General features: G+C 39.3%; 1 protein-coding gene across 2 annotated transcripts in view; it reads right to left on the bottom strand.

The window, feature by feature from the left end:
* The window catches only part of RNLS (renalase, FAD dependent amine oxidase), a 388,763-nt gene that overhangs the window by 83,689 nt on the left and 282,275 nt on the right, over positions 1-22,799 (bottom strand). For both annotated transcript variants that reach the window (XM_004701363.2, XM_045291539.1), the window contains exon 5: positions 9,973-10,146. In XM_004701363.2, coding sequence (XP_004701420.1) covers positions 9,973-10,146 — 174 coding nt within the window. The remainder of the gene's footprint in view (positions 1-9,972; positions 10,147-22,799) is intronic.

The following is a 22,799-nucleotide window of genomic DNA, read 5'->3' as shown; positions in this document are numbered from 1 at the left end:
CTGCACAATCAAATCTGTGTCTTTTACTCAATTGGCTAATAGAGTAGAACAAGGACCTGCAAGTTTAACAGTTGACAAGATCAATGCATCTCTTTATAGTCATGAGAACTCTTACTTGATTCCAATAGATTATCCACTAGTCTCATGGTCCTAACTAAATTTTCTTCAAAATTTCTCCTTTTAGTAAATTCATGAAACTTACTGTTCCACAAGGGCAAGAGCTATTGACCCACCTGGCTCAGCCTGATATGGAACACATACTCAAAGGATATTCATTCACTTGAGTGCATTGAGAATGGAAGGCATAAATTAAGTATTTGGACGATCAATTTTATTGAAAGAAACTTCAATATATACTTTCCCCCAATAATATGCTCCATAGAGTATATTTAAAGTATTTTTTTAAATGCAGTTAGCTGCTTTTATTCTTTTCCTCTATCTCTGGCACTGAATTTCATACTGAATTAACTTATTTGGAAAGTGGAAGGATTAGTGTTATCTTGGATGTAAATCATTGTCATTGTGGATAACCTGATAAGGAAATCTTAAACAGAAAGGGGCCTGTGCTGGTTTTTACTTGCTGTGCACAACATGGGCTGAGTTAGTTCATTCTCTAATGAACATCTGATTTTGCTTTGGAAAGTGGAAAATATTATGTGAAATCAGAGTGGTCTACTTTATAAGGTGTGCCTGTTAATTTAGATGACAATGAGTTATTTATCCATATGTACATATACATTAGTAGTTAAGATTTGGCTGCTAACTGCAAGACCAGCGGTTTGAAACCAGAAGCTGCTCTGAGGAAGAAAGGCAAGGCTTTCTACTCCTGTCATCTTGGACACCCACAGGGGCCGGTCGACAAGGGGGTACTCCCTCAAAAACCAGAATTGTTTTCAAAGCTATGTATTTAAATTTCAAAGCTATGTATTTAAATTTTTCTTCACAAAACAATTTTATTACCTTCAAAGTACTTTCCATTACACTTAATACATTTGCCAAATCTTCCATTCTTGGAAACATTTTTCAAACCCATCTGTTTGGATGGCTGACAGCACCACCTTTGTTTTTTGCATCAGCTCTTCTATGTCTTCAAATCATGTCCTTTCATGTCTTCAAATCGCTGTCCTTGAAAGGAGCGAGCTCAGGGGAGTAAGGTGTGTGGTGCAAGAGAGGCAAGGCTGCTTTTTGCCAAAAAATGGCACAATGAGATGGCTGCATGAGCAGGTGCATTGTCATGGTGGTAGAAATGGTCCCCAGTCTGCCACAAATCAGGCCTTTTTTGTGGCACACTATTACGCAATCTTTTCAGAACATCTTACCAAAAAAAGCTTGATTAGCAGTCTGACCTGGTGGAACAAACTCCAATTGCACTATTTCTCTCACATCAAAAAAACTAAACTAAACAAATGAGCATTGTTTTGATCTTTGATTTTATTTGATGAGTTTTTGGGGAGCGAGGTGATGATGGCATCTGCCACTGGCTTGACTGATGTTTGCTTTTGGGGTTGTAAGAAGAGTACCATGTCTTGTCACTGGTTAGGAACTTGGGGAAAAAGTCTGGGTCACTCAGGATTTGTTCTTTCAAAGCATGGCATTTTCCTACTTATTGTTCTTTTTCCTAGTTAGTCAGAACCTGACTAACTAGGAAATGTCATAGCAACCCCTCTCATTCCCAAATCTTGTGTTAAAATTCAATGAACCAAGTTCCAAGATAGTCCAGATAACTTCCCCATCTCTTCCATGGTCTGTTGTTGGTCTTCAACAAGTGCATGGATTTTTGTGGACATTTTCATCCATTCGGGAAGTGGATGGATGTCCAGAATGAGGTTTGTCATCAATCAACATTTCACCTTTTTTGAAATGAGAATACCACTCATACACTTGAGTTTTTCCCATAGCGCTGTCCTTGGAAGCTGTATTCAACATCACAACAGTTTCTGAAGCATTTTTCCTGAGCAAGAAACAAAATTCCACAGCTGCATGCCATCACAAAAAAACGAGGTTCAAGTGAAAAAGCTTTTACGAAAAAATTCACTGTGACCAGAGAGAACCTTCCCAGGTAATGCCACTGGGTGCACTAACTCAGCAAATTGCTCGATGCTTGTCTAGTAGGAAAAATGTGTACTATGAAAGCTCCGCCCAATGGAAATTTTTTCTTTTTTGTGTGTGTGTGGGGGGTGTCCCCTCATATTGTGTCCTATAGGATCGCTATGTGTCACAATAGACTTCATAGCAGTGAGTTGAAGTGTGTGTGTCTGTGTGTGTGTTCCTGAGCTAGCATCCTGAGATCTGATATTACCATCACATGAGATACAGTGAACCCTCGCCACTTCGCGCTTCGACTTCCGCGGCTTCACTCTATCGCGGTTTTTGCGTAACAGCACCCACTGCCTACACCTGCTCCTTCAGAGGAAAAAGATGGCGACCCACCTGTAGAGTACATCCCTTAAGTCATTTCATAGGCTATTGATTACAGTATTTGTAAGAACTATGTATAATAATACTGTATGTGAAATATGTAATACTGTAAACTAGATGCCATAAATAATATAATAAATAATTAACGTCCCAAATGTTTTACTGTATTTTCCCTTTTTCATTTAATAAATTGGGTAATACAAGTGTAATGGTGACTAAAGAGTGTTTTTTCATGTCCTCTATGCTCTAACTACGAAAATATTTGATTTACAAATAAGGAATCCTACTTCGTGGAATTTCATTTATCACGATATGGTCTAGAATCGATTAACCGCGATAAACGAGGGTTCACTGTACTATAGTAGCATTGTAATAATGAAGTGGATATTTGCAATTAGTATTTGACTATTGTTTAGTGCCTTAACAGATTTACATGGAAATCATCAGTTACATAATTGAGTTATAAATGACTATGTCTATTATAGAGAAGACATGGATTCTGTAATCTGGTTACTGCTTGTTACTGTTTTAAGATGATGATGGCTGTTTTATCAGAGAGCTTTATTTCTGTGGCAAAGATTTGACAACAAAAGCTAACCCAAGAACCTGACAGATTTTCCTGATTCTAATTCTTTTCCTTCCCCTTCCCCCTCACCTGCTTCTCCTTTTCTTTATAATATTTAGCCTGTCCGGCTTGCATTTACCACAAGTTCATTGACAAGTAATCCAAAATTTGTTCACATCCTAAAGTCCAGTTTGTGATGTCCATTGCCAGGCTATATGCTTATTTGGAATATTCTGAACTCTCCTACATGAACACAAGATCACTATATTTACAGCCCCTGGCCCATCCTACTTATTTACAGGATATTATACTATGCCTTTGGCTTTTATAAAGAGTTGATGTAATAAACAGCCAGATGGAATAACAGTTCTGCATCTTTTGGTAAAACGGCCACATTAATGTTTGTCACTGAAAAATCCACACAATCAATTCCTTACAACAATAAATTTCATGCAATAAAAAGTTTCATTTATTTGGTCTTTTTTTAAAGGATGTGTGGAATTATTTCCCTTGATCATACATTGAAAGCTATGTATTTATGGTTATTGGCCGTCACATTTCTAGAGTTACAGATTGTATTCATCTATTCAGACTGCTTCTTATTGGCTATTTTACTAATCATTAACACTCTTCCAGATGGCAAACAACAAAGATGCTAAAATTCAGACCATCATCGTTAGGGTTACTTATAAATTTGCTAATTTAATCTGCCCTGATCCTTACCTACACGAGTAACTGAGGGCTGCTAAATTAGGTTTTATGTTCATTATTTTGGAAAACATAATACTTAAATTAAACATGAATTAATCATTGTATTATGGAATTGCTTTGACACTAACTTATTATTTGCTAAGTGCCATGTGTAGCTCTTGGTATGCATAAGCCATTTAATCCTCAATAAGCCTTTGAGGTTGGTGCTATTTCCCTTTCATTTGACGAAAAAGACAATTTAAGTTATTTACTCAACAGAGTACAGTGCTAAGTGGTAGACTTGAGTTGAATCCAGGTAGTCTGACTTCAGAAAAGACTGCCTCCAAATTTAAAATCTTGGGGGATGGGGTAGAAGTCCAAGGTCTTCTTAGGAAATAGAATCCTTTTATGCTGTCTTTGGACTCAGCCCTGAAATCATTTCCATTTCTCCTCCCATAGAGATAAGCCACATGCCCGTGTTCTATCCAAGCGAATATAAGCAGAGAGATGTGTGCTATTCCAGGCTTAGCCCTAAAGCCATGCAAAGTGTTCTCATTCTCTTTCCCATTCATGGGTTGGATGTCTAGGAATACAGAGGTTTTGCAAATTACCTGACAACACTGGCAAAATTAATGAATGTGGGCCCCTGAATGACCTTTTAAAGAAAGTTACTGTCACAGGCTGGATCCTCTAGAGAAATAAGTCAGCGAGACTGGAGGCTTCTCCTGACTCACTTAGGGGTGGACACGGAGGAATCAAAGACAGACAGGTAAATGCTGGCTTATTGGTTGTGGAAGCTAACAAATCCCAATTCGGCAAGTAATGGATGATGATCCAGATGCTACGGGATTCAAAACAAGTGAGGTAGCTCTCAGGGTAATTCCCTTTACCACAGATTGACTGACCATATCAGATCATATCCTGGGGTGAGTACATCATTACTTAACTGCCAAGCCCCTGAGGATCAGGCCCCAGTCAAGTTGGCATACAACTTTAACCATTATAGTTCTCTCCCAAACACCTGTTTGAAGTTTATATGAGCAAGAAATACGTTTCTGGCATGCTCAGGCAATTAAAATGTCTGAATATATTTGGAACAATCACTAGCATTCAAATACAAAGACCATGCGAGACCGCAACACTAAACAGGCTCAGAGTCAGAACGTGAAGCTAAGTCGTTCTGAGTCCAAATCGTGCTGTGACCATCTCATCAATCCTTTCAAATAAGTGGCCCACAGCATGGACAACGCCCTCATCTTCCCCAAAATTGTCTCACATGAAAATCTCACCCAAGATTTGAGTTCTTCTGTAACCAGGATCCTTCCGTGTCTTAAACAACTTCAGGTATCTCCTTACTGACGTCAGGACCTGAGCGCCCTCTGTCCCTTTACCTGACTTACAATTTCTGCCCAGGTGTGAATCACAAAAGGTGACATCAAAGCCAGGTTTTCTTTCGGAGAACTGTTTGTGTGGGATGTTCATGGAGGAAATGGCTAAATAAAATATTCCATGAGCTAATACCTTTGGGAAATTCTAGGTTAAATGAATTGAAAACATTTAGGCATATCTTTTAAAGGGAAATGTTCCATGCCACTCTGCCAAATAGGTTAAAGTCTGTATTATTTTACAAACTTATTTGATCACAGAGTCCCTTCCTAAAAAGTGTATGAAAGAAAATTAGCGTTCCATGGAGACATTTTGGAAAAATAAATCTAAATATAGTTGGTGGGAAATGTCCACAATTCTTGATACTTGAAGTTTGATCTAATGCACGTTTTGTAGTGCCCCTCTGTCTAAAGACAACTTGGGTTCTAGTTGTGGCTTTCTGTTAATCCTGACATCTGACAAATGGTTACTCCTTGAACTTTTGTCTGGTTTGAGCCACTAATCCCTTTTCCTGTGGTTTGATTCCAGGCTTAACAACAGACTGTATTTTGTGATCTCAACCTGACCAGTCTTTTTCTATGTTGTTGCTACCCTATGTTGACAGAACACAATATTCCTGACTTAAGCGTGTATTACAGTAATAATTCTTGCTTCAATCAAAAGCCTCAAAGAAAAGTTGGGAACAGGGTAATGCCAGTAGCATAAAGAAACAGTTCTTACTGGACTAGTTATGTATCAATATAATAAAACACTGTGAAGTTAACATTATGTGGACATTTATATTACTATGAGAATTCCACTAGACATACTTAGCACCCTGCCCCCAAGAGAAAGAAAAATAATTTAAACACAAGGCAGTTAGATTTTATGTTAGGGGATATCATTACTGGAGGCCTCACATAATTTAAAACCTTCATAATCCAAGATTAATTTTCCATAAAACTGACAAAGTAAAAGCAGGTATTTCCTTCCCAGCTGAAGTACCACCACCACAGGCTGATGCAATACCATGGCTTGCAATTCATGTGTCCCACTAGCTTTAAAATTGTCATTGTTAATTTTTTTAAAAAAAAGATTTTGTCATTCTATTACTTCAGATAATGTGAGAATTTAGTGATATTTTTGTTATACTCTTTTTAACTTTAATACCTCTGATTTTATGCTGAGATGTGATCTGTTAGGAGATACAGCACTGCTATTTCTTTTCTCCCTAAATGCTTTTGATAATAGAAAATATCATTTCAACCTCTAAATACAAACCAACAAGTTCAAAATCTGGCCTACTCAAAGAAACTAAAATCCACTGACCATAGAAGAAATCAGTTTACTGAACATATTGAGAGTTGATGTGTCACTCTTTAAAATATTACACAGTTTTAAGGGATTTTTCACAGGTAATTTTGAGTATGCATGGTTCTTTTTTATGGTTTTCTTTTTTCATTTTATTAGGGGCTCATACAACTCATCACAATCCTTACATACATCATTTGTGTCCAGCACATTAGTACATATGTTGACTTCATCATTCTCATAGCACCCACTTTCCACTTGAGCCCTTGGTGTCAGCTCCTCGTTTTCCCCCCTCCCTCCCTGCTCCGCACTCCACCTGAACCCTTGATAATTTATAAATTATTATTATTTTATCATATCTTACCCCATCCAACGTCTCCCTCACCCACTTTTCCGCTGTCCGTCCCCCAGGGAGGAAGCCATATGTAGACCTTGTCATCTGTTCCCCTTTCTCCCTCACCTTCCCTCCACCCTCCCGCTATTACCACTTTCTCCACTGGTCCTGGGGGGTTCATCTGTCCTGGGTTCACTGTATTTCCAGTTCCTATCTGTGCCAGTGTACATCTTCCGGTCCAGCCGGATATGTAAGGTAGAATTGGGATCATGGTAGTGGGGGGGGGGGGAAGCATTTAAGAACTAGAGGAAAACTGCATATTTCATCGTTGCCACACTGCACTCTGATTTGCTCCTCTCCTCCCCACAGCCCTTCTGCAAGGGGATGTCAATGTCCCCCGGATGGGCCCTGGGTCCCCACTCTGCACTCCCCCTCATTCACAATGTTATGATTTTTTTTTTTTGGCTTTGATGCTTAATACCTGACTCCTTTGCCACCTTGTCATCTTACAGGCTGGTGTGCTTCTTCCATGTGGGCTTTGTTGTTTCTCAGTTAGATGGCCCCTTATTTATCTTTTGTGGGACCCCAGATTCTGTGTAATTTGACAGCTTGGCACCATCAGCTTTCTGCACCGCATTTGCTTATGTACCCGCTTTGTCTTCAGCATTCCTGTCGGGATAGGCTGGTGTGCTTCTTCCTTGTGGGTTTTGTTGTTTCTTAGCTAGATGGCTGCCTGTTTGTCTTCAAGCCTTTAAGACCCCAGATGCTGTATCATTTGATAGCCGGGCACCATCTGCTTTCTTCACCACTTTTGCTAATGCACCCCCTTTGTCCTCAGTGATCAAGTAGTGGTAGGCTGGTGTGCTTTCTTCCATGTGGGTCTTGTTGTCTCTCAGCTAGATGGCTGCTTGTTTATCTTCAGGTCTTTAAGGCTTAAGATGCTATATCTTTTGGTAGCTGGGCACCATCAGCTTTCTTTACCACACTTGCTTGTGCACCCATTGTCTTCAGTGACTTCAGGTGTTATATCTTTTGGTAGCCAAGCACCATCTGCTTTCTTCACCACATTTTCTTGTGCACCCATTGTCTTTAGCGATCGTGCCAGGCAGATGAGCATCTCAGACTGCCAAATTGTTAGAACAAAGTATTCTTGTGTTGGGGGAGTACTTGTGCAGGGGCCCACTGTCCATCTGTTTTCTTAATATTCAACCTATAAGTATATGTACATAGATCTATTTCCCCCTTGTCATATATAAATATATTTACATCTTTATATACCTGTATTTACCTCTCTATGACTACCCTTTGCCTCCTAGTTCTTTCCTCTATTTCTTTTTACTTTCCTCTTGCCCCACTATCATGTTCTGCCTTCATTTGGGTTTTAGGCATTCCTCTCGGTTACATTGCCCTTGATCCAGCGCATGGTTCTTCTTTTGAACATTGCTTCCCACATAAGTTGTGATTCTACATGAAGATAATCGGCACTATTGGTTGTCAACTCAGTATCCACTCCCCACCTCTTTCTTCAGGGAGACAGCTTTCCTTTTTTTTTCAATTAGCTATCTTTCTATCCTCAGTGATTAAGAAGTATCTTGGTGATGCTGTTGGAGCCCTGGTGACATAGTTAGTGGGTTATGTGCTAAGCTGCTAACCCACAGGGTCAGCAGTTTGAAACCATCAGTTGTTCTGCAGGAGAAAGATGAAGCTATCTGCTCCCCTACAGAGCTTTGGAAATCCGATCGGGGTTTTGCTGTGAGTTAGAATTGACCCAGGGGTAGTGATTGGTTGAGGACAGGTGGAGCGATCCCCATCTGGTCTCTGAGATCAAAGGAAAGTCAGAGGTGGAGCTTCTGGGCAGATCAGCCCGATTCTTAGAAAGGGACTGTGGCGGTTTGTCATTGGGTCTAGATGTGACCATTCATATTGCCATCTTGTCCCCAGTTCTTTGTGAATGATGTCAACATCGCGAAGAGCAGAGAAAAACAGCAACCTTGGGCCCTGGAAGATATTTCTCAGTTCCCGAATCAACCAATCCTAGGCCACTCCATCTCGTCTTAGGTAATATAACAAATGTTCTTATCGTTTAAACAAGTTTAGATTCAGGCGTGCATGTGTGCAAGTGTTCGTGTGTGTGTTATCGACAGATAGATGCATTTTAACAGATAAAAAATCTACTAAAAAATATCCAAAATATAATGTTTAATTCATGGCATATATTATGAGAAGACTATTTTCCTTCTCTCAGAACAAAGCACTTATAGAGTTAAAAATAATGGTTAGCTCATTTCATGAACTGCTGATTGTACATATATGTGGTATCATGTTAACATAAATAGTCCAGCCCTTAGAGAGTTTTAAGTTATAAAAGAAACATTTTCCTAAGATCATGTGCTCTGATATAAAAACCATACTCCAACCTAGTTCTATCATTATGAAGTTCTGGCAAGTTAAGAAACAGTTAGTGATTTTATCAAGTAAGACTTCTAACTAATGGTTTGATGAAACCATCACTGCCCCATAAAACACCATAAAAATTGAAATGACAATTCCTTACACGCGTTTAGTCATTTTGTATCATTATAGCTTACTCCGCATACAAGAGTATCTCAGGGATTACCACAACTGTCCAATACGATGACACTTTCACCTTTATGCCTGGTATAAAGCAGAGTTATGCTTTCCTTGCAATTCAGACCTCAGTATCATAATTATCTTCAACAAAATGTTGGTGCAAATTTTATCGCATTTTAGTAAAGAAATCTCTGACAAAAGAAATCTACCTATCATTTTAATGGCACGATATCTGAAGATAATTTGCTTATTATTCAAGATGAGATCTAAACAAGATTATATACAAGTGGATAATTTTTCATAGCAGCAAAAAATTGCTTTTCATTTCTAGCCTGAGAAATAGAAAGAGCAGCATTTATTAAACCATAATAAAACAAGAAGCCAACTCCGCACAGAAAAGAATCACAAGAGACACGTCTACATACAGAGGGATCCATATTAAAGTCGAACGTGGGCCAGTTTGAAATCTTAAACCTTCTAACACTGTTTTCAGGAACTCAGTAATACAAACCATGTGGTAAATGATTTTCTGAAAAACTCTGCTGGTTTCACTGTGAGTATTTCATTATTGGCCAAATGTGACATTAAGTTTTATCCCTTGTGGCTGGGAGTTAAATGCTTGCTCCTTTCAGAATGGCAACACTCAATTAAACAGCATTTTTCACGATCTACCGCCACCATTGTTACTGTATTTAAGGGAAATAATGGGGGTACTGACCTATATTGCGCTTCTTATTATCAATGGAGATGAAGCATATGCACGGATTACTGGTGATGTACTGCCCAGCCCAAGGGACATCAATCTTCGAGCCAGCTTCATAAAAGAGGCCCAGTGCGTATCGAGAGGAGTAGCTCACGGATTCCAGTTGCTGCCTTTGACGTTCGCTAATTACTGTGGGGGGGAAAAAGGGGGGGGGGCTTCAGATTTGAAAATATCATCTTTCTTTTCAGTGCATCAAATAAAAAACCCCTTTCAACTAAGTCCAACTGCTTACACCAACTCCATCTCAATGTATATTTTGAAAGGTAATATAAAATGGCATCAGCTTTAATTTCTATTCAGAATGATTACTTTTCAGAATGTGACCTTGGCACATATATTTTTTTTTACCAAATAGAAGGTCCAAACTCTCTAGACTTGTCAGGGGAATCCAGTCCCTAACACATCATCACGGGTCTGGTAGGCACAATTGTACAGCGATAATAAGTAAAGATTATAGTAAAATCATAGAGAGCATGAGAGATAAAAGAGAGATTGAAATAATGGAGTCAGACACATTTCGTGGTAGCAATGCTCACCTCAGCTTCACTTGGTGGTCCACGTGGAGAGAGAGATATTTAATGCTAACCAAGGCTTTTATATTCTCTGGGGACACACAAGCCCCCTAATTACAGGTGAAGACGTATGTCACAGGAAAGGGTTGTGCTATAGGTAATACAGCAATGGGAGGGAGGTGATCTAAGGGTAGACCCGCAATAGGAAGAGGAGAGCTTGGGGGTATACATGTGGCAAAATGGGTGGATCCTAGATTCAGGATGGCAGCCTAACTTTAGATGTCACTGAGCCAGTTTGACTTGTTCCCTGGATCAACAATAGACCATTATCAGTAGGGTGTTAACTCCACCTACAGGAACCAAATCAATGACTGTAAGCCTTTAGGGAGAAATATCCCATTGTCCTTAGCAGCAGGGAGCAGGCCTACCCATGGGGCAACTAGATAGTAGTCTGGCAGCTGACTGGCTTCAGGGAAGTGTCTTTACAATTATTAACTGCAAGCAGTGTCCTAAGTCTAACATATTTGGGGGAGACGACTTGAAAGAAATCTTTCTGTTTCCCAAATAGACTACCATTCAAGGCTCTCAAAATCTAACTCTCAGTTGCTTTGTTAGTATTATATTCTAGTCCCTGTCAAGGGACTATCCAGTAACATCATAGATTTCATATACTGAGCACTTAACCTGAGTCAGTCTTTGCTAAATAATTGAACATCCATTTCTCTTTATCACAGCCATACCCTTATAGGATATCATTACTACTATTTTATAGGTTGGGAGACGGATGTGCTATCTCTGAAGAACCTTTAAGTCCATGTGATTTAGTAATTTGTTTCCTGTCATCCTGCCAATGGGCTATGACAGTTCTGTAAGCACAGGAATCACACCTTAATCATCCTCCTTACAGGCTCATATTTTACTCTACTCATTACAGGCACACCAAGCATGACATCTCTGTGCATCTGATTACAACCTTCTTGTTTGTCAGCAATGATAATAAACAACACTAAGTGGATTTAACTATAGTGAGGATCAAATGAAAGAGTGTATAGTAGAATGCTTAACACATAATAAGTGTTCACTAAATAATTGCTTCTTTTCTTACACACAGAAAAGTATTTATGAACAGGGAATAACATTCCAACCCCAATCCCTCTACCCTTAAGGATCTCCAGGAACTTCTTGTTCAAATGAGTGTGCGTGCGTGTGTGTGTGTGTGTGTGTGTGTGTGGGGGGGGGGGGAATTGGGGGAGCAGCACACAAAAAGACAAACCCAAATGCATTGTTAAAGAGTAGAGACAATTTAGGGCTAGGGAAAATCATTCTGAAGACTTAGGCAAGTTTGTTATGAAATGGAACATAGTAACTTCTTTTCATTTAATTAGTGAAAATATCCTAATCTAAAAGAACAAGGATAAACATACCATAAGATGGTGATGTATGTGACAGGTAATTTTGGCTAATTCATTAGATAAATGACTTTAAGAGTAAGAGAGGGTCAGAATGTATCTGCATATCTATCTAGATAAGATAGGCGGAATAAATAATTCTGAGACGAAAAGAAGGGGACCAATGGTTGAGGGGGGCAGACAGGAGAAGAGGAGGTGGGAGGTAAAAAGTGTGTGTGTGTGTGTGGGGGGGGGGGAACCAACCCAGGGACAAGGGAACAACAAGTGAACTATAATCAATGGAAGGAAGGTCGTAGGATGCCTGGTGGAACTCAATCAAGGTCAATGTATCAGGAAGGAATTACTAAACCTGAATGAAGGCCAAACATGCTGGTGGGACAAGAGGGAAGTAAAAAGGAAATAGAAGAAAGAACCAGGAGGCAAAGGACATTTATAGAGGTCTAAATACAGGCATTCTGTGACGCTCACCTTCCCAACACGATCACTGAAGACAAAATGTGTGCATAAGCAAATGTGGTGAAGAAAGCTAATGGAGCCCGGCTATCAAAATATATAGCATCTGGGTCTTAAAGGCTTGAAGATAAGCAAGCGCCCATCTAGCTGAGAAGCAACCAAGCCCACATGGAAGAAGCACACCAGCCTGCATGACCATGAGGTGTTGATGGGATCATGTATCAGGCATCTAATACCCCGAATAAAACCACACCCAAGGTGAATGGGGGCGGGGGTGGGGGGGCATGGAGTAGAGACCCAATGCCCATTTGTAGACAATTGGACATACCCTCACAGAGGGGTCACAGGGAAGAGTACAAGTCAGGGTACAGGATAGCATCGATGAAACACACATGTTTTCTCTAGCTCTTTGGTGCTTCCTTCACCCCACTATCATGACCTCAATTCTACCTTACAAGTTGGATTAGACCAGAGCATGCACACTGCTACAGATAAGAGCCCACAACACAGGGAATCCAGGATAGAAAAATCCCTGAGGGTCAACAAGAGGAGTAGAGATACCAGGAGGATTAGGGGAGGGTCAGGGGAGAAAGGGGAAATCGATCACAAGGATCAACCTAGAAGCCTCTCTCAAGGGGTCGAATAATGGAAAAGTGGGTGAGGGTCAATGGAGGATGATGTAAAATATGGAAAAAATAATCTATAACTTATCAAGGGTTTGTGAATGAGGGTAGGTGGAGGAGGGAGAGGGTAGAAATGGGGAACTGTTATCAGGGGCTCAAATTGGAAGAGAACGCTTTGAAAATGAGGATGGCAGCATATTTACAAATGTGCTTGACACATTGGAGGAATGTATGGATTATGATAAGAGATGTAAGAGCCCCCAACAAAAGTATTTTAAAAAAGAAGAGTATTCAATGATTTATCTTAACGCAATAATGATCCTACAGAATTTTCCTGGATGCAAAACCATGTTAGAACTAAGACTTCATTTAATTTTCGCAAGAGCTCTGCATCATAGCTGGTTTGACCATCCTCATTTTACATTGTCAGGAAATTAAGATTCAGAGAAGTTAAGTAACTTGTCCTATGTTAGTTACACGGCCTCTTAAAAAAATCCTCACAACTGGATCAATAAACAATATCATGATGAATCTACTTAAGGGTATCATTTTATTTGGTTCTACAGTCAACATCTGTGGAAGTAGCAAAACAGATATCAAAAGCTGCATTGCATAAAAAGAAAATATGCCACTTTGAAAACTAGGGTATACCTGATCCTGAGCCACGGTATTTTCAACAGTCTCATAACAGGCAAAAGCAGGACAATGAATAAGGGTGACCAGAACTAATGCATTTGAATTATGATGTTTGAAAAGAATCATGGATATACCATAAACTGTCTGGAGAAGGAACAGATGTGTCTTGGAAGAAGTAGCAGCAAGAATGCTTCTTAGAATCAAAGATGACAAGACTTGCTCTCACACACTTTGGACATGTTGTCAGGAGAGACCAGTTGCTGGAAAATAATGCTTACTACAATAATGCTGGATATGATGCTTACTAAAGCAGAGGGTCAGTGAAACAGAGACACCCCTACCCCACCCACCGCCTCCCTGGAGAGATGGATTGTCACAGTGTTTGCAAGAGTCCACCCAAACCTAACATTCTTATGACGATGGCACAGCTCTAGGCAGGGATTTGTTTTGTTGGATGAAGGGTTGCTTTGCGTTGGAATAAGGTAACAGCACCTGACAACAACACAGCTTCTGAGCCCTGGTGGTAAGACAAAGCCAAGTTCCTTGATTCAAGCCATTCCCTTGGTCTCAATACCCTGGACCCTCCTGATCAGTAAGGCTGAGTTTCAAAATGGACTTTGGTATTGCTTTCTTAGCTGACACTAATGTTTGTTTTGCACTCACCTTAACCATTATTTTCTGCATTACTAAAAGCTTTAACTACTTCATGACTGGATGCTTTTTTGACATTGGCCTCGTTGCTTTCGGTGTTATCTTGGTTTCCTTTTATCATTTAATCTGCTTTGAAAGTTATTGTTTATTTAAAGTTAGTTTATTGTCTAATCTGCTTTGAAAGTTACTGCTTGTTATTGTGAACACTGCTTTCTGAAAGAAGCACTGAAGCACAGCAATGCCACAAGTTGGGCACAGATTGTGTCCTTGCGGTCTTAGCACTACATTTCCCAGTTTTTAAATGAAAGCAACAACAAAAGACCTCTCCAAAACTGTGCAGTCAGCTATTTAGTAATTGGAAAGGCCAGAAGTTGTCCACCCCCTTCAAACCCAAGCTGAAGGATCAACTACATTGAAACCAAACCAGGCCTTCCCCTGCCCCCACCACACGTTTAGCTAGTTTTTAGACAAACTGACAAGTGGTAAATCCCACTGGATAGCCTTCTGAAAAGAAAATTGATACCTATATAGAAACAACAATTAACCTTCGACACCCTTGTCTGTCCCAGGGGGGTTTCAAATTCATTCTTGTGAGCAGGGAGTGACGACTTCTGCCTGCAACAATCTCAATTTCTGGACATGCTCATTTGAAAACAGAAAGAAAGCAAGGAAGAAAAGTCATGTTCAGGGCCTATAGTAAAGCTAGCAGGCCCTTACAATATGTTTCGTATGCAAAATGCAAAAAGGAAACAACCCTAGCTCTTAAATGCGTACGCCTTGGGAAGGAAAACGTGTTCCTTTACTGGCACGCTTTCAAAAAGACCAAAGGACAACAGCACGTGTTGCTGCTGAGCCCATGCTGACTTTCCCATGGAGTCTCCGAGGCTGGGAATCGATTCCGGAGCAGAAAGTCTCGCCTTTCTCCCGTGAAGCAGCTAGGTTGGCATTACCGACCTTCCTGGAGTAGCACAGCATTCAACCACCGTGCAGCGGGAACTCCCATAGAGTACATTGGATGTTATTTTCATTTAATTCTGAACACTAGTTTATACATTTTGGATGTTATTTTCATTTAATTCCGAACACTGGTTTATAAATTTTCTGTAATAGGATACACATACACAAACATTGTTGTGAGCTGCTGTCGGGTTGACTCTGACTCATAGTAACTTTATGTGCAATGGAACATACATGAAGGAAAGATGAAAGCAAGAAGAGGTGGGCGGGTGGAAGAGACTCCCGTTATGCGTGGGCTCACCTTAAACTGGAGTCAACACAATGGGAGCTAACAACAATGCACATCTGAGGAAGAATTGATGGCTTACTGGTGCTGGCAAAGAATTGCGAATATACACATGGACTTCCAGAAGGAACTGATCTGATACGGTCCTTGGACGTGAGAATGGAGAGGCATGTTAGCAGGTTCTTTGAGAAGGACATCACACATGGTAAAGCAGAAGGTCCGCGAACCTGAGCGAGAACCTCAACGAGAGACGGGCACAGGAGCTCCACCAATGGCTCCCACAGCCACTGTTCTGAGGATGACGCATGATCGGGCCATTTCCTTCTGTTGTGTGTGGGGTAGTTGATGAGCTGGCAGCAATTCAACAGCACCTAACAGCTATATAGGTATTCACATGTGTTTGCACAAATACATACCTATATAAATATAGGCACACATAATGTTGAATGCTGTTGATTTAGACTCACAGAAACCCATGTGACAGGGTAGAACTGCCACATAGGGGTTTTTAGACGTCAGTCTTTACCAGAATTTGTGACTAGTTCTTCCTCCCACAGAAAAGCTAGACGAGTTCAAACTGCCAGCCTCTTCATTATGACCCTAGTACTTGACCATTATACCACCAGGACTCCTGATATAGGCCTTAGATACGACACATATTATCAAGGAGGAGCCCCGGTCGTGTAGTGGTTACATGTTGGGCTTAGATCTGCATGGTTGGCAGTTCCAAACTACCAGCATCTCCATGGTGAAAGGCGGGGCTTTCTACTCCTATAAATACTTACAGCCTCGGCAACCCCCATGGGGTCACTGCGAGTCAGCATTGACTCGATGGCAGTGAGTTTTTAATAATCTGTATTATCATGCAATATGAATTCTATTAGAGATTTAAAACATGTTCAGAAATGGTGCCTGGATAAGCTTACATGAAATGAACACATGAAGTACAGAACCAGTACCCAGATAAAGAAATAGATTACAATCAGAAAGTCCTCCCTTTGCAGGTACTCCTTTCTCTTGACAATGTTGCTCACTATCGGAACTCCAATGTGGTCAACCAGTTTCACTGTTTGGAACTTTGTATAGATAGAGCCATACACATAGACTCTTTTGTGTCTGATTTTCCCCCACTTAAGATAGATTTGTGATATTTATAGATGTTGTTTGATGTGATTATAGTGACTTCTTGGTGCATCTATAGTGCACCCACTATACCATTATTTATCCATTCTACTGTTGATGGACATTTGAATTGTTTGTAATTTGGGTTTAGTAGAAATGTCTTTTGATTTAAAAAAATGCATGCTTTTCTCTTGGGTACATAGTTCACATTGATATTCCTGGATTACTTCTCTCCACATTTAATACTGTTTGCCTTTTTTTTTTTTTCCTTATCCAATTTGAATACGGTAGTGTCACATCCTGGTTTTAATTTGCATTCTCTGGTGATTAATATTTGGGAACTTTTTCATGTTCATTCATTAATCATTTTTTGTGACTGCCTGTCAAACCTTTACTCCCACTTTTCCCCCTGGATGTCTATCTTTTTGTTATTGCTATGTGAGAAGTAAAAGGAGTCTTGGTAGCGTAGTAGGCTACACACTGGGCTGCAAACCACAGGGCAATAGTTCTAACCCACCACTTGCTCCTTGGGAGAAGTTTTGTCCCGCAGGGTTACTATAAGTTAGAATTGGCTTGATGGCAGTGAGTTTTACTTTATGTTACAAAATAAAAACAAGCAAAAATGAAAGAGAAAATAGACAGGTCATTGCCATCAAGTTGATCCCAGAGTTCTTTATAAAATTTGGATATGAGCCTTATAGATGAATTACAAATTTTTCTTCCCTTCATTGGCTTGCTTTTTCACTCTCCTATTAGAATAGTTTGATAAGTTACAGTTCAATTTTAACTTAGTCCAATAAGCCATTTTTTAAAGCTATAGTTAGAGATGCGTTTTGTTTAAGAATTCTGTTTGCTCCAAGGTCATAAAGATATTATTTTCTCCTGAAAGCTTTATCGATTTAAAATAGACTCTATTTATTTAATGCAGTTTTACATTTACAGGAAAAATGTGCAGAGAATACTGAGTTCCCATATGCCCCCACTCCTCTGTACACGTTTCCCTGTTATTAGCAAGTTGCTAACAGTACATATTGTATATTTGTTATAATTGATGAACCACTATTGATACAGTATAATTAACTAAAATTTACTGTGCACATTCACCTGTTGATTTACTTTCCATAAAGTTTTAGCTATATTTGTTATATAGAGCAGCCAGGGTTCTCTGCTGCATTGGAAAGGTGGTGTGAAGAGTATACCCACTATGGTCTGCCCTATTTAGAAACTGATAAAACTGTATGTTTTTTAAAGTTACAATATAAAAATAAGAGTAGATTGTAAGCTCCTAGAGCGAATGATTATGCCTTGTTGAGCTTTGTGTTTCTAAGCTTCAGGACAGTGACTGATGTAATGCAGACTTTAAATATATATGAATGAATATATCTGCATTTTAGAAAAATTAGAAAGTATATAAAGGGGAAAAGGGGGAAAATCCCCATATTCCCACCACATAGAAAAACAAATGTTAATATTTTGATACTCTTCACGGATTTTTTCCTTCTTTACTTTTACATGTGATTGTGGTCTCGTATATACAGGTTTGCATATGCATTTTTTTTACCAAGTGACATAAAGATTTATTGTAATGACAAATATTAATGGCTTCATACAACTTGATAGGAGGTTGTATTTTGTAATTTGTCTAACCATTCAAATAATGTTGAGCACTTATACCTTCCTTTTCACTTAATAAAGTTATTATTCACATATTTATACATAAATCCTTATCCATGTCTCTAATCATTACCTTAAAACATCACAGATGAACTGACTATTAAATTGATTTTTCAGAAATGAACTGATATACCAAGACCAAAACACGAAACTCCCTGCCACTGAGTCCATTCTGACTCATAGAGACCTTCTAGAACTGCCCCTGTGAGTTTCTGAGACTGTAACTCTTTGAAGGAGTAGAAGAAAAATCATCTTTCTCCAGAGGAGGTGGGTGATTTCAAACCACTGATCTTTCAGATTGCAGCCTAACACGTAACCTCTATGCAACCAGGGTTCCCTTGATAATTTACACTACTATTAATAGGATATGAAAGTTCCATTTCACTACATCCTTGCCAGTGCTAATACTATCTATATAATTTGATCAGAAAAATAGATTTTATTGTTATAATGTGCATTTCTTTGACTAGTGAGAGCACTAAATATTCTTCCTATGTCCACTAGCCCATGTCTTTTTTTCTTGTGAAAGCAATCTGTTCGTGTTACATTGCTAATTGGTCTATTACTTTTTTCATGTTTTAAAATTGATTTTTTATGGATGAGTGATGTATTAGAGAGATTCAGATTGCCCGTTATCATTTGTTGTGATGCTTTTCCTATATGCTGTTTACTTTTGGGTATTGTATATGAATTACAGTATTTTCTAAATAATCTAGAGTTGATTCTCTTCCTTTGCTATTTAAATACGTAGAGATCAGAAATTTACTCATGCGTCTTAATCTTGTTCCTTCACATCTCTTCCTGCCCTTCTCTGCTCGGCTGTTTGTCTAAGATGCTGCCCTCCACAGGCTGAATTACTTTGGGGCCTGGCTTCTGACCAATGACAGGTATATGAGCAGGAGATTCCAGGGTAGAAAGAGGCAGGCGCAATATGGATTCCTTCTCCTCTTTCCTGCTTTGTCAAGTATTGTCAGTGACTGAGTTCCTCTTCAGCTTACGCTCTTGTCAGATAGCTCTTTCTCCAGGGTTCCAACACTCAATTGTACCAGTTACCCGTTTCCTCCTCTCACTGTTTACGTCGAGGCATAGTAAAGACTTGCAGTTGCTGCTAGTTCCTACAGAATACATCAAGCTTTCCTGGTTGTCTTAATCCTGGCCAACTTCTGTATATGTATCTTCATTAAATTCTTCCAGTAAAACCCCTCCATTTTTTGTTGGCCATTTGAAAAAATATTGATCTATATTTTCTAACTTTTTCTAGGAAAGTGTGGCAGAAAGACAGGGCTTTCTACTTCTGTAAGCAGTTGTGCTCTTGAAAACCGACAGGGGCAGTTTTCCTCTACCCTATTATAGGGCTGCTATATATCAGCATCCGCTCCACGGCAGTGAACTTGAGTTTTCCAGAAAAGTAGTCCACAACAGATCTTCTTAGGATGTATTCTGAATCAGAGTATTTTCCTACTTATGAAGGGCTGTGCTTTCTGTTCCTATAAGGACTTTGGGTGTCAGTAACCCTATAGGGTCACTAAGACATATTGGCTATAGTTAGTTTTCTGCGTTCATAAGTAAGTAAAAAACTGTTCTTAATCATTTTATTGGGGGCTTGTACAGCTCTTATCACAATCCATACATCCATCCATTGTGTCGAGCACATTTGTACATTTGTTGTCATCATTCTTTTCAAAACATTTTCTTTCTACTTGAGTCCTTGGTATATACGCCTCCTCATTTTTTTCAAAGCACTGTTTTTAACTGTTTTTCTCATCTCTCAATATTGGCTTTTGGGGCATGCCAATGAATGCTGATGGTAAAATAAATATCTTTTAGTGCTAACATGTTATTCACTATCAATATTGCAGTTATGAATAATTCTGTTCACATTGGCACATGGCACTCAAAACCTTAACATCACATCGTGACAGCAGTTTTGTTGTGTATACATAATTACTGGAGTGCTCATTTTCTGATTTGCCACTATATGAAATGCATTTCAGTTTCAGAACAGGTAAAGTTAGGAGGTCAGTTCGTCTTCCAGCTGTGCATCAAGGGTAACTGACTGCTCTTGCTGTGCTTGTTATTGCTTTTGTTGTTGCTGAAGTCTAAGAATGTCAAGACATTTTATGCTCTGATGCAACTACTAACATAAGATCCTCTGGCTCTGGGGGTATACAGAGCCAACATGGAGCTTGGATAGAGTAGCCAGTTCCTCTTTACTCAGAGGGACTGAAGAAAGAATGCGAAAAGATCCATTTCCCCAGAAAATAGTCCTCCCATAGCTGGCTAGAACAGAGTTTGAAATGTTCCCATTCACAAGTTGTTCATTTGAGTAAAATCATCACAGAATCAGTCTTATTTCACTTTACTAAAATCGATTGAATGTTCACTTGGACTCTATGGGTCTAGAAGTCATTAAGCCTGGAAGCAAAAATCATTTTGGCAAGCGAAAAATCTAGACTGTATTAGTGACAGACTTCAGTAGGGGTTTCTATGTGGGATTACCCTGAGGAAATATTTTTTCCATCCAGGGAGACTTCTCTGGAGTCACAGAGATTGGAGTTTGAATCCTGGCTGTGACATTTATCTGTGTGATCTTGGTCAAGTTACTTAATCCCTGGAAGCATTTGTTTTCCTGTCAAATGAGGATGATCATGCTTGCCTGAAAGGATGATTAAGAAAATTGCCTGAGGCAATAGTAAGTACCTTGCACAATACCTGGCACATAATATGGCAAGCTCCTAACACTATGGTTACTTGCTTTCAAATTCCTTTGGATGTGTTTATGTACACATTACACATTAGAAAAAAATTAAAGCCTTTAGGGTCAACACCTTAATGTTGGATAAGACCAGAATATTACTACATTATACACTATTTCTGACAAATAGACACATGTCACTTTGCAGAGCAGAGGATAAGACCAACTTTTGGGGGAAGGAGTTTTAAGAATGCCAAAAGTATTTTAGGCAACAGTTTTTGAAAACATAACACAAACTCTGGGATTCTTGGGTATGCTTAAAATCTAGACAACTCAGTATTCAAAGATTGATCTTTCAAAAAGAATGACATCCCAACTTTTGCATCACCATATCTTTACCATTAAGGTATTATATTATCATAGCCTTATCCTAGAATTCTGTAAAGAGTAATAAAGAAATGAATTTCTCTGATTGATCATTTTGTCACTTGTATTTCGATTTTTAAAATTCAGGATTAAGCTGTTTTTACACTAATGCTTAAATATTTTCTGAATAAAAATCTTAACAGGTAAATTCCCATTAGTTTCTATGCATATTTGCTTTCGAAAGTCATCAGACAAAATGTAGAAAACATAGATATTTCAGTGTAATAAGACTCATATCTGGTAAAAGGAGTTTTAATTTAGTGTTTCCTAAATTTGGAGGAAGGCTTATTTGTAACTTGTATGCAGATGACACAACTTTGCTTGCTGAAAGTGAGGAGGACTTGAAGCACTTTCTGATGAAGCTCAAGGGTTGTAGCCTTCAGTAGAGATCGCAACGCAATGTAAAGGGGCCTAAAATTCTCGCAACTGGACCAATAGGTAACATCATGATAAATGAAGAAATGGTTGAAGTTGTCAAGAATTTTGTCTTACTTGGATCCGCAATCAATGCTCCTGGAAGCAGCAGTCAAGAGATTGAATGACATATTGCATTAGGTAAATCTACTGTACAAGGCCTCCGTAGAGGAATGAAGAGCAGAGATGTTACTTTGAGGACTAAGGTGCTCCTTACCCAAGCCATGGTATTCTTTCCATTGCATCATATCTGTGTGCAAATTGGACCTTGAATAAGGAAGATCCTATAAGAAAGGATGCTGTTGAATTGTGGTGTTGGAGAAGAAAGTATGGAGCCTGCTAAAAGGACAAACGGATCTGTATTGGAAGAAATAAGGCCAGAGTGCTCTTTAGAGGCAAGGATGGCAAGACGTCATCTTACATACTTTGGGCATATTGTGGGGAGCGACCTGTCCCTGGAGAAGGCCATCATGCTTGGCAGAGTGAAACGATGGTGAAAAAGAGGAAGGCTCTTGAGGAGATGGAGTGACACTGTGGCTGCATCAACGGGCTCAGGCCTAGGAACCATTGTGAGGAGGGCGCAGGACAGTGCAGTGTTTTCTTCTGTTGTGCACAGGCTCGCTATGGGTCAGAGCCAACTCGATGGCACCTACCAATACAACAAATTTTGCTGGAGTCTTTGCGTTAAGGGATGTTTAAAAAGTGTATGTGTTTGTGTACACATTACCTGAAATTCTTAAAGTAATACATAAATGATCACAACTTAACTTATGATGCTTCTGGTAAAATAAAATCAAAGAAGTGATTATTTCAAAAGCAAGTTCTTAGTCTTCCATGAAAAAATAGGCCATCTGACACAACCGCTGAAGACAAAGCAGGTGAATAAGCAAATGTGGTGAAGAAAGCTGATGGTGCCCATGTATC

Source organism: Echinops telfairi, unplaced genomic scaffold, assembly GCF_000313985.2.
Source record: "Echinops telfairi isolate 266 unplaced genomic scaffold, ASM31398v2 ScPeMD7_70;HRSCAF=299, whole genome shotgun sequence".
NCBI lineage: Eukaryota > Metazoa > Chordata > Mammalia > Afrosoricida > Tenrecidae > Echinops > Echinops telfairi.
The sequence above is the reverse complement of the archived record's forward strand: the minus strand, read 5'-3'. Positions and strand labels throughout refer to the sequence as shown.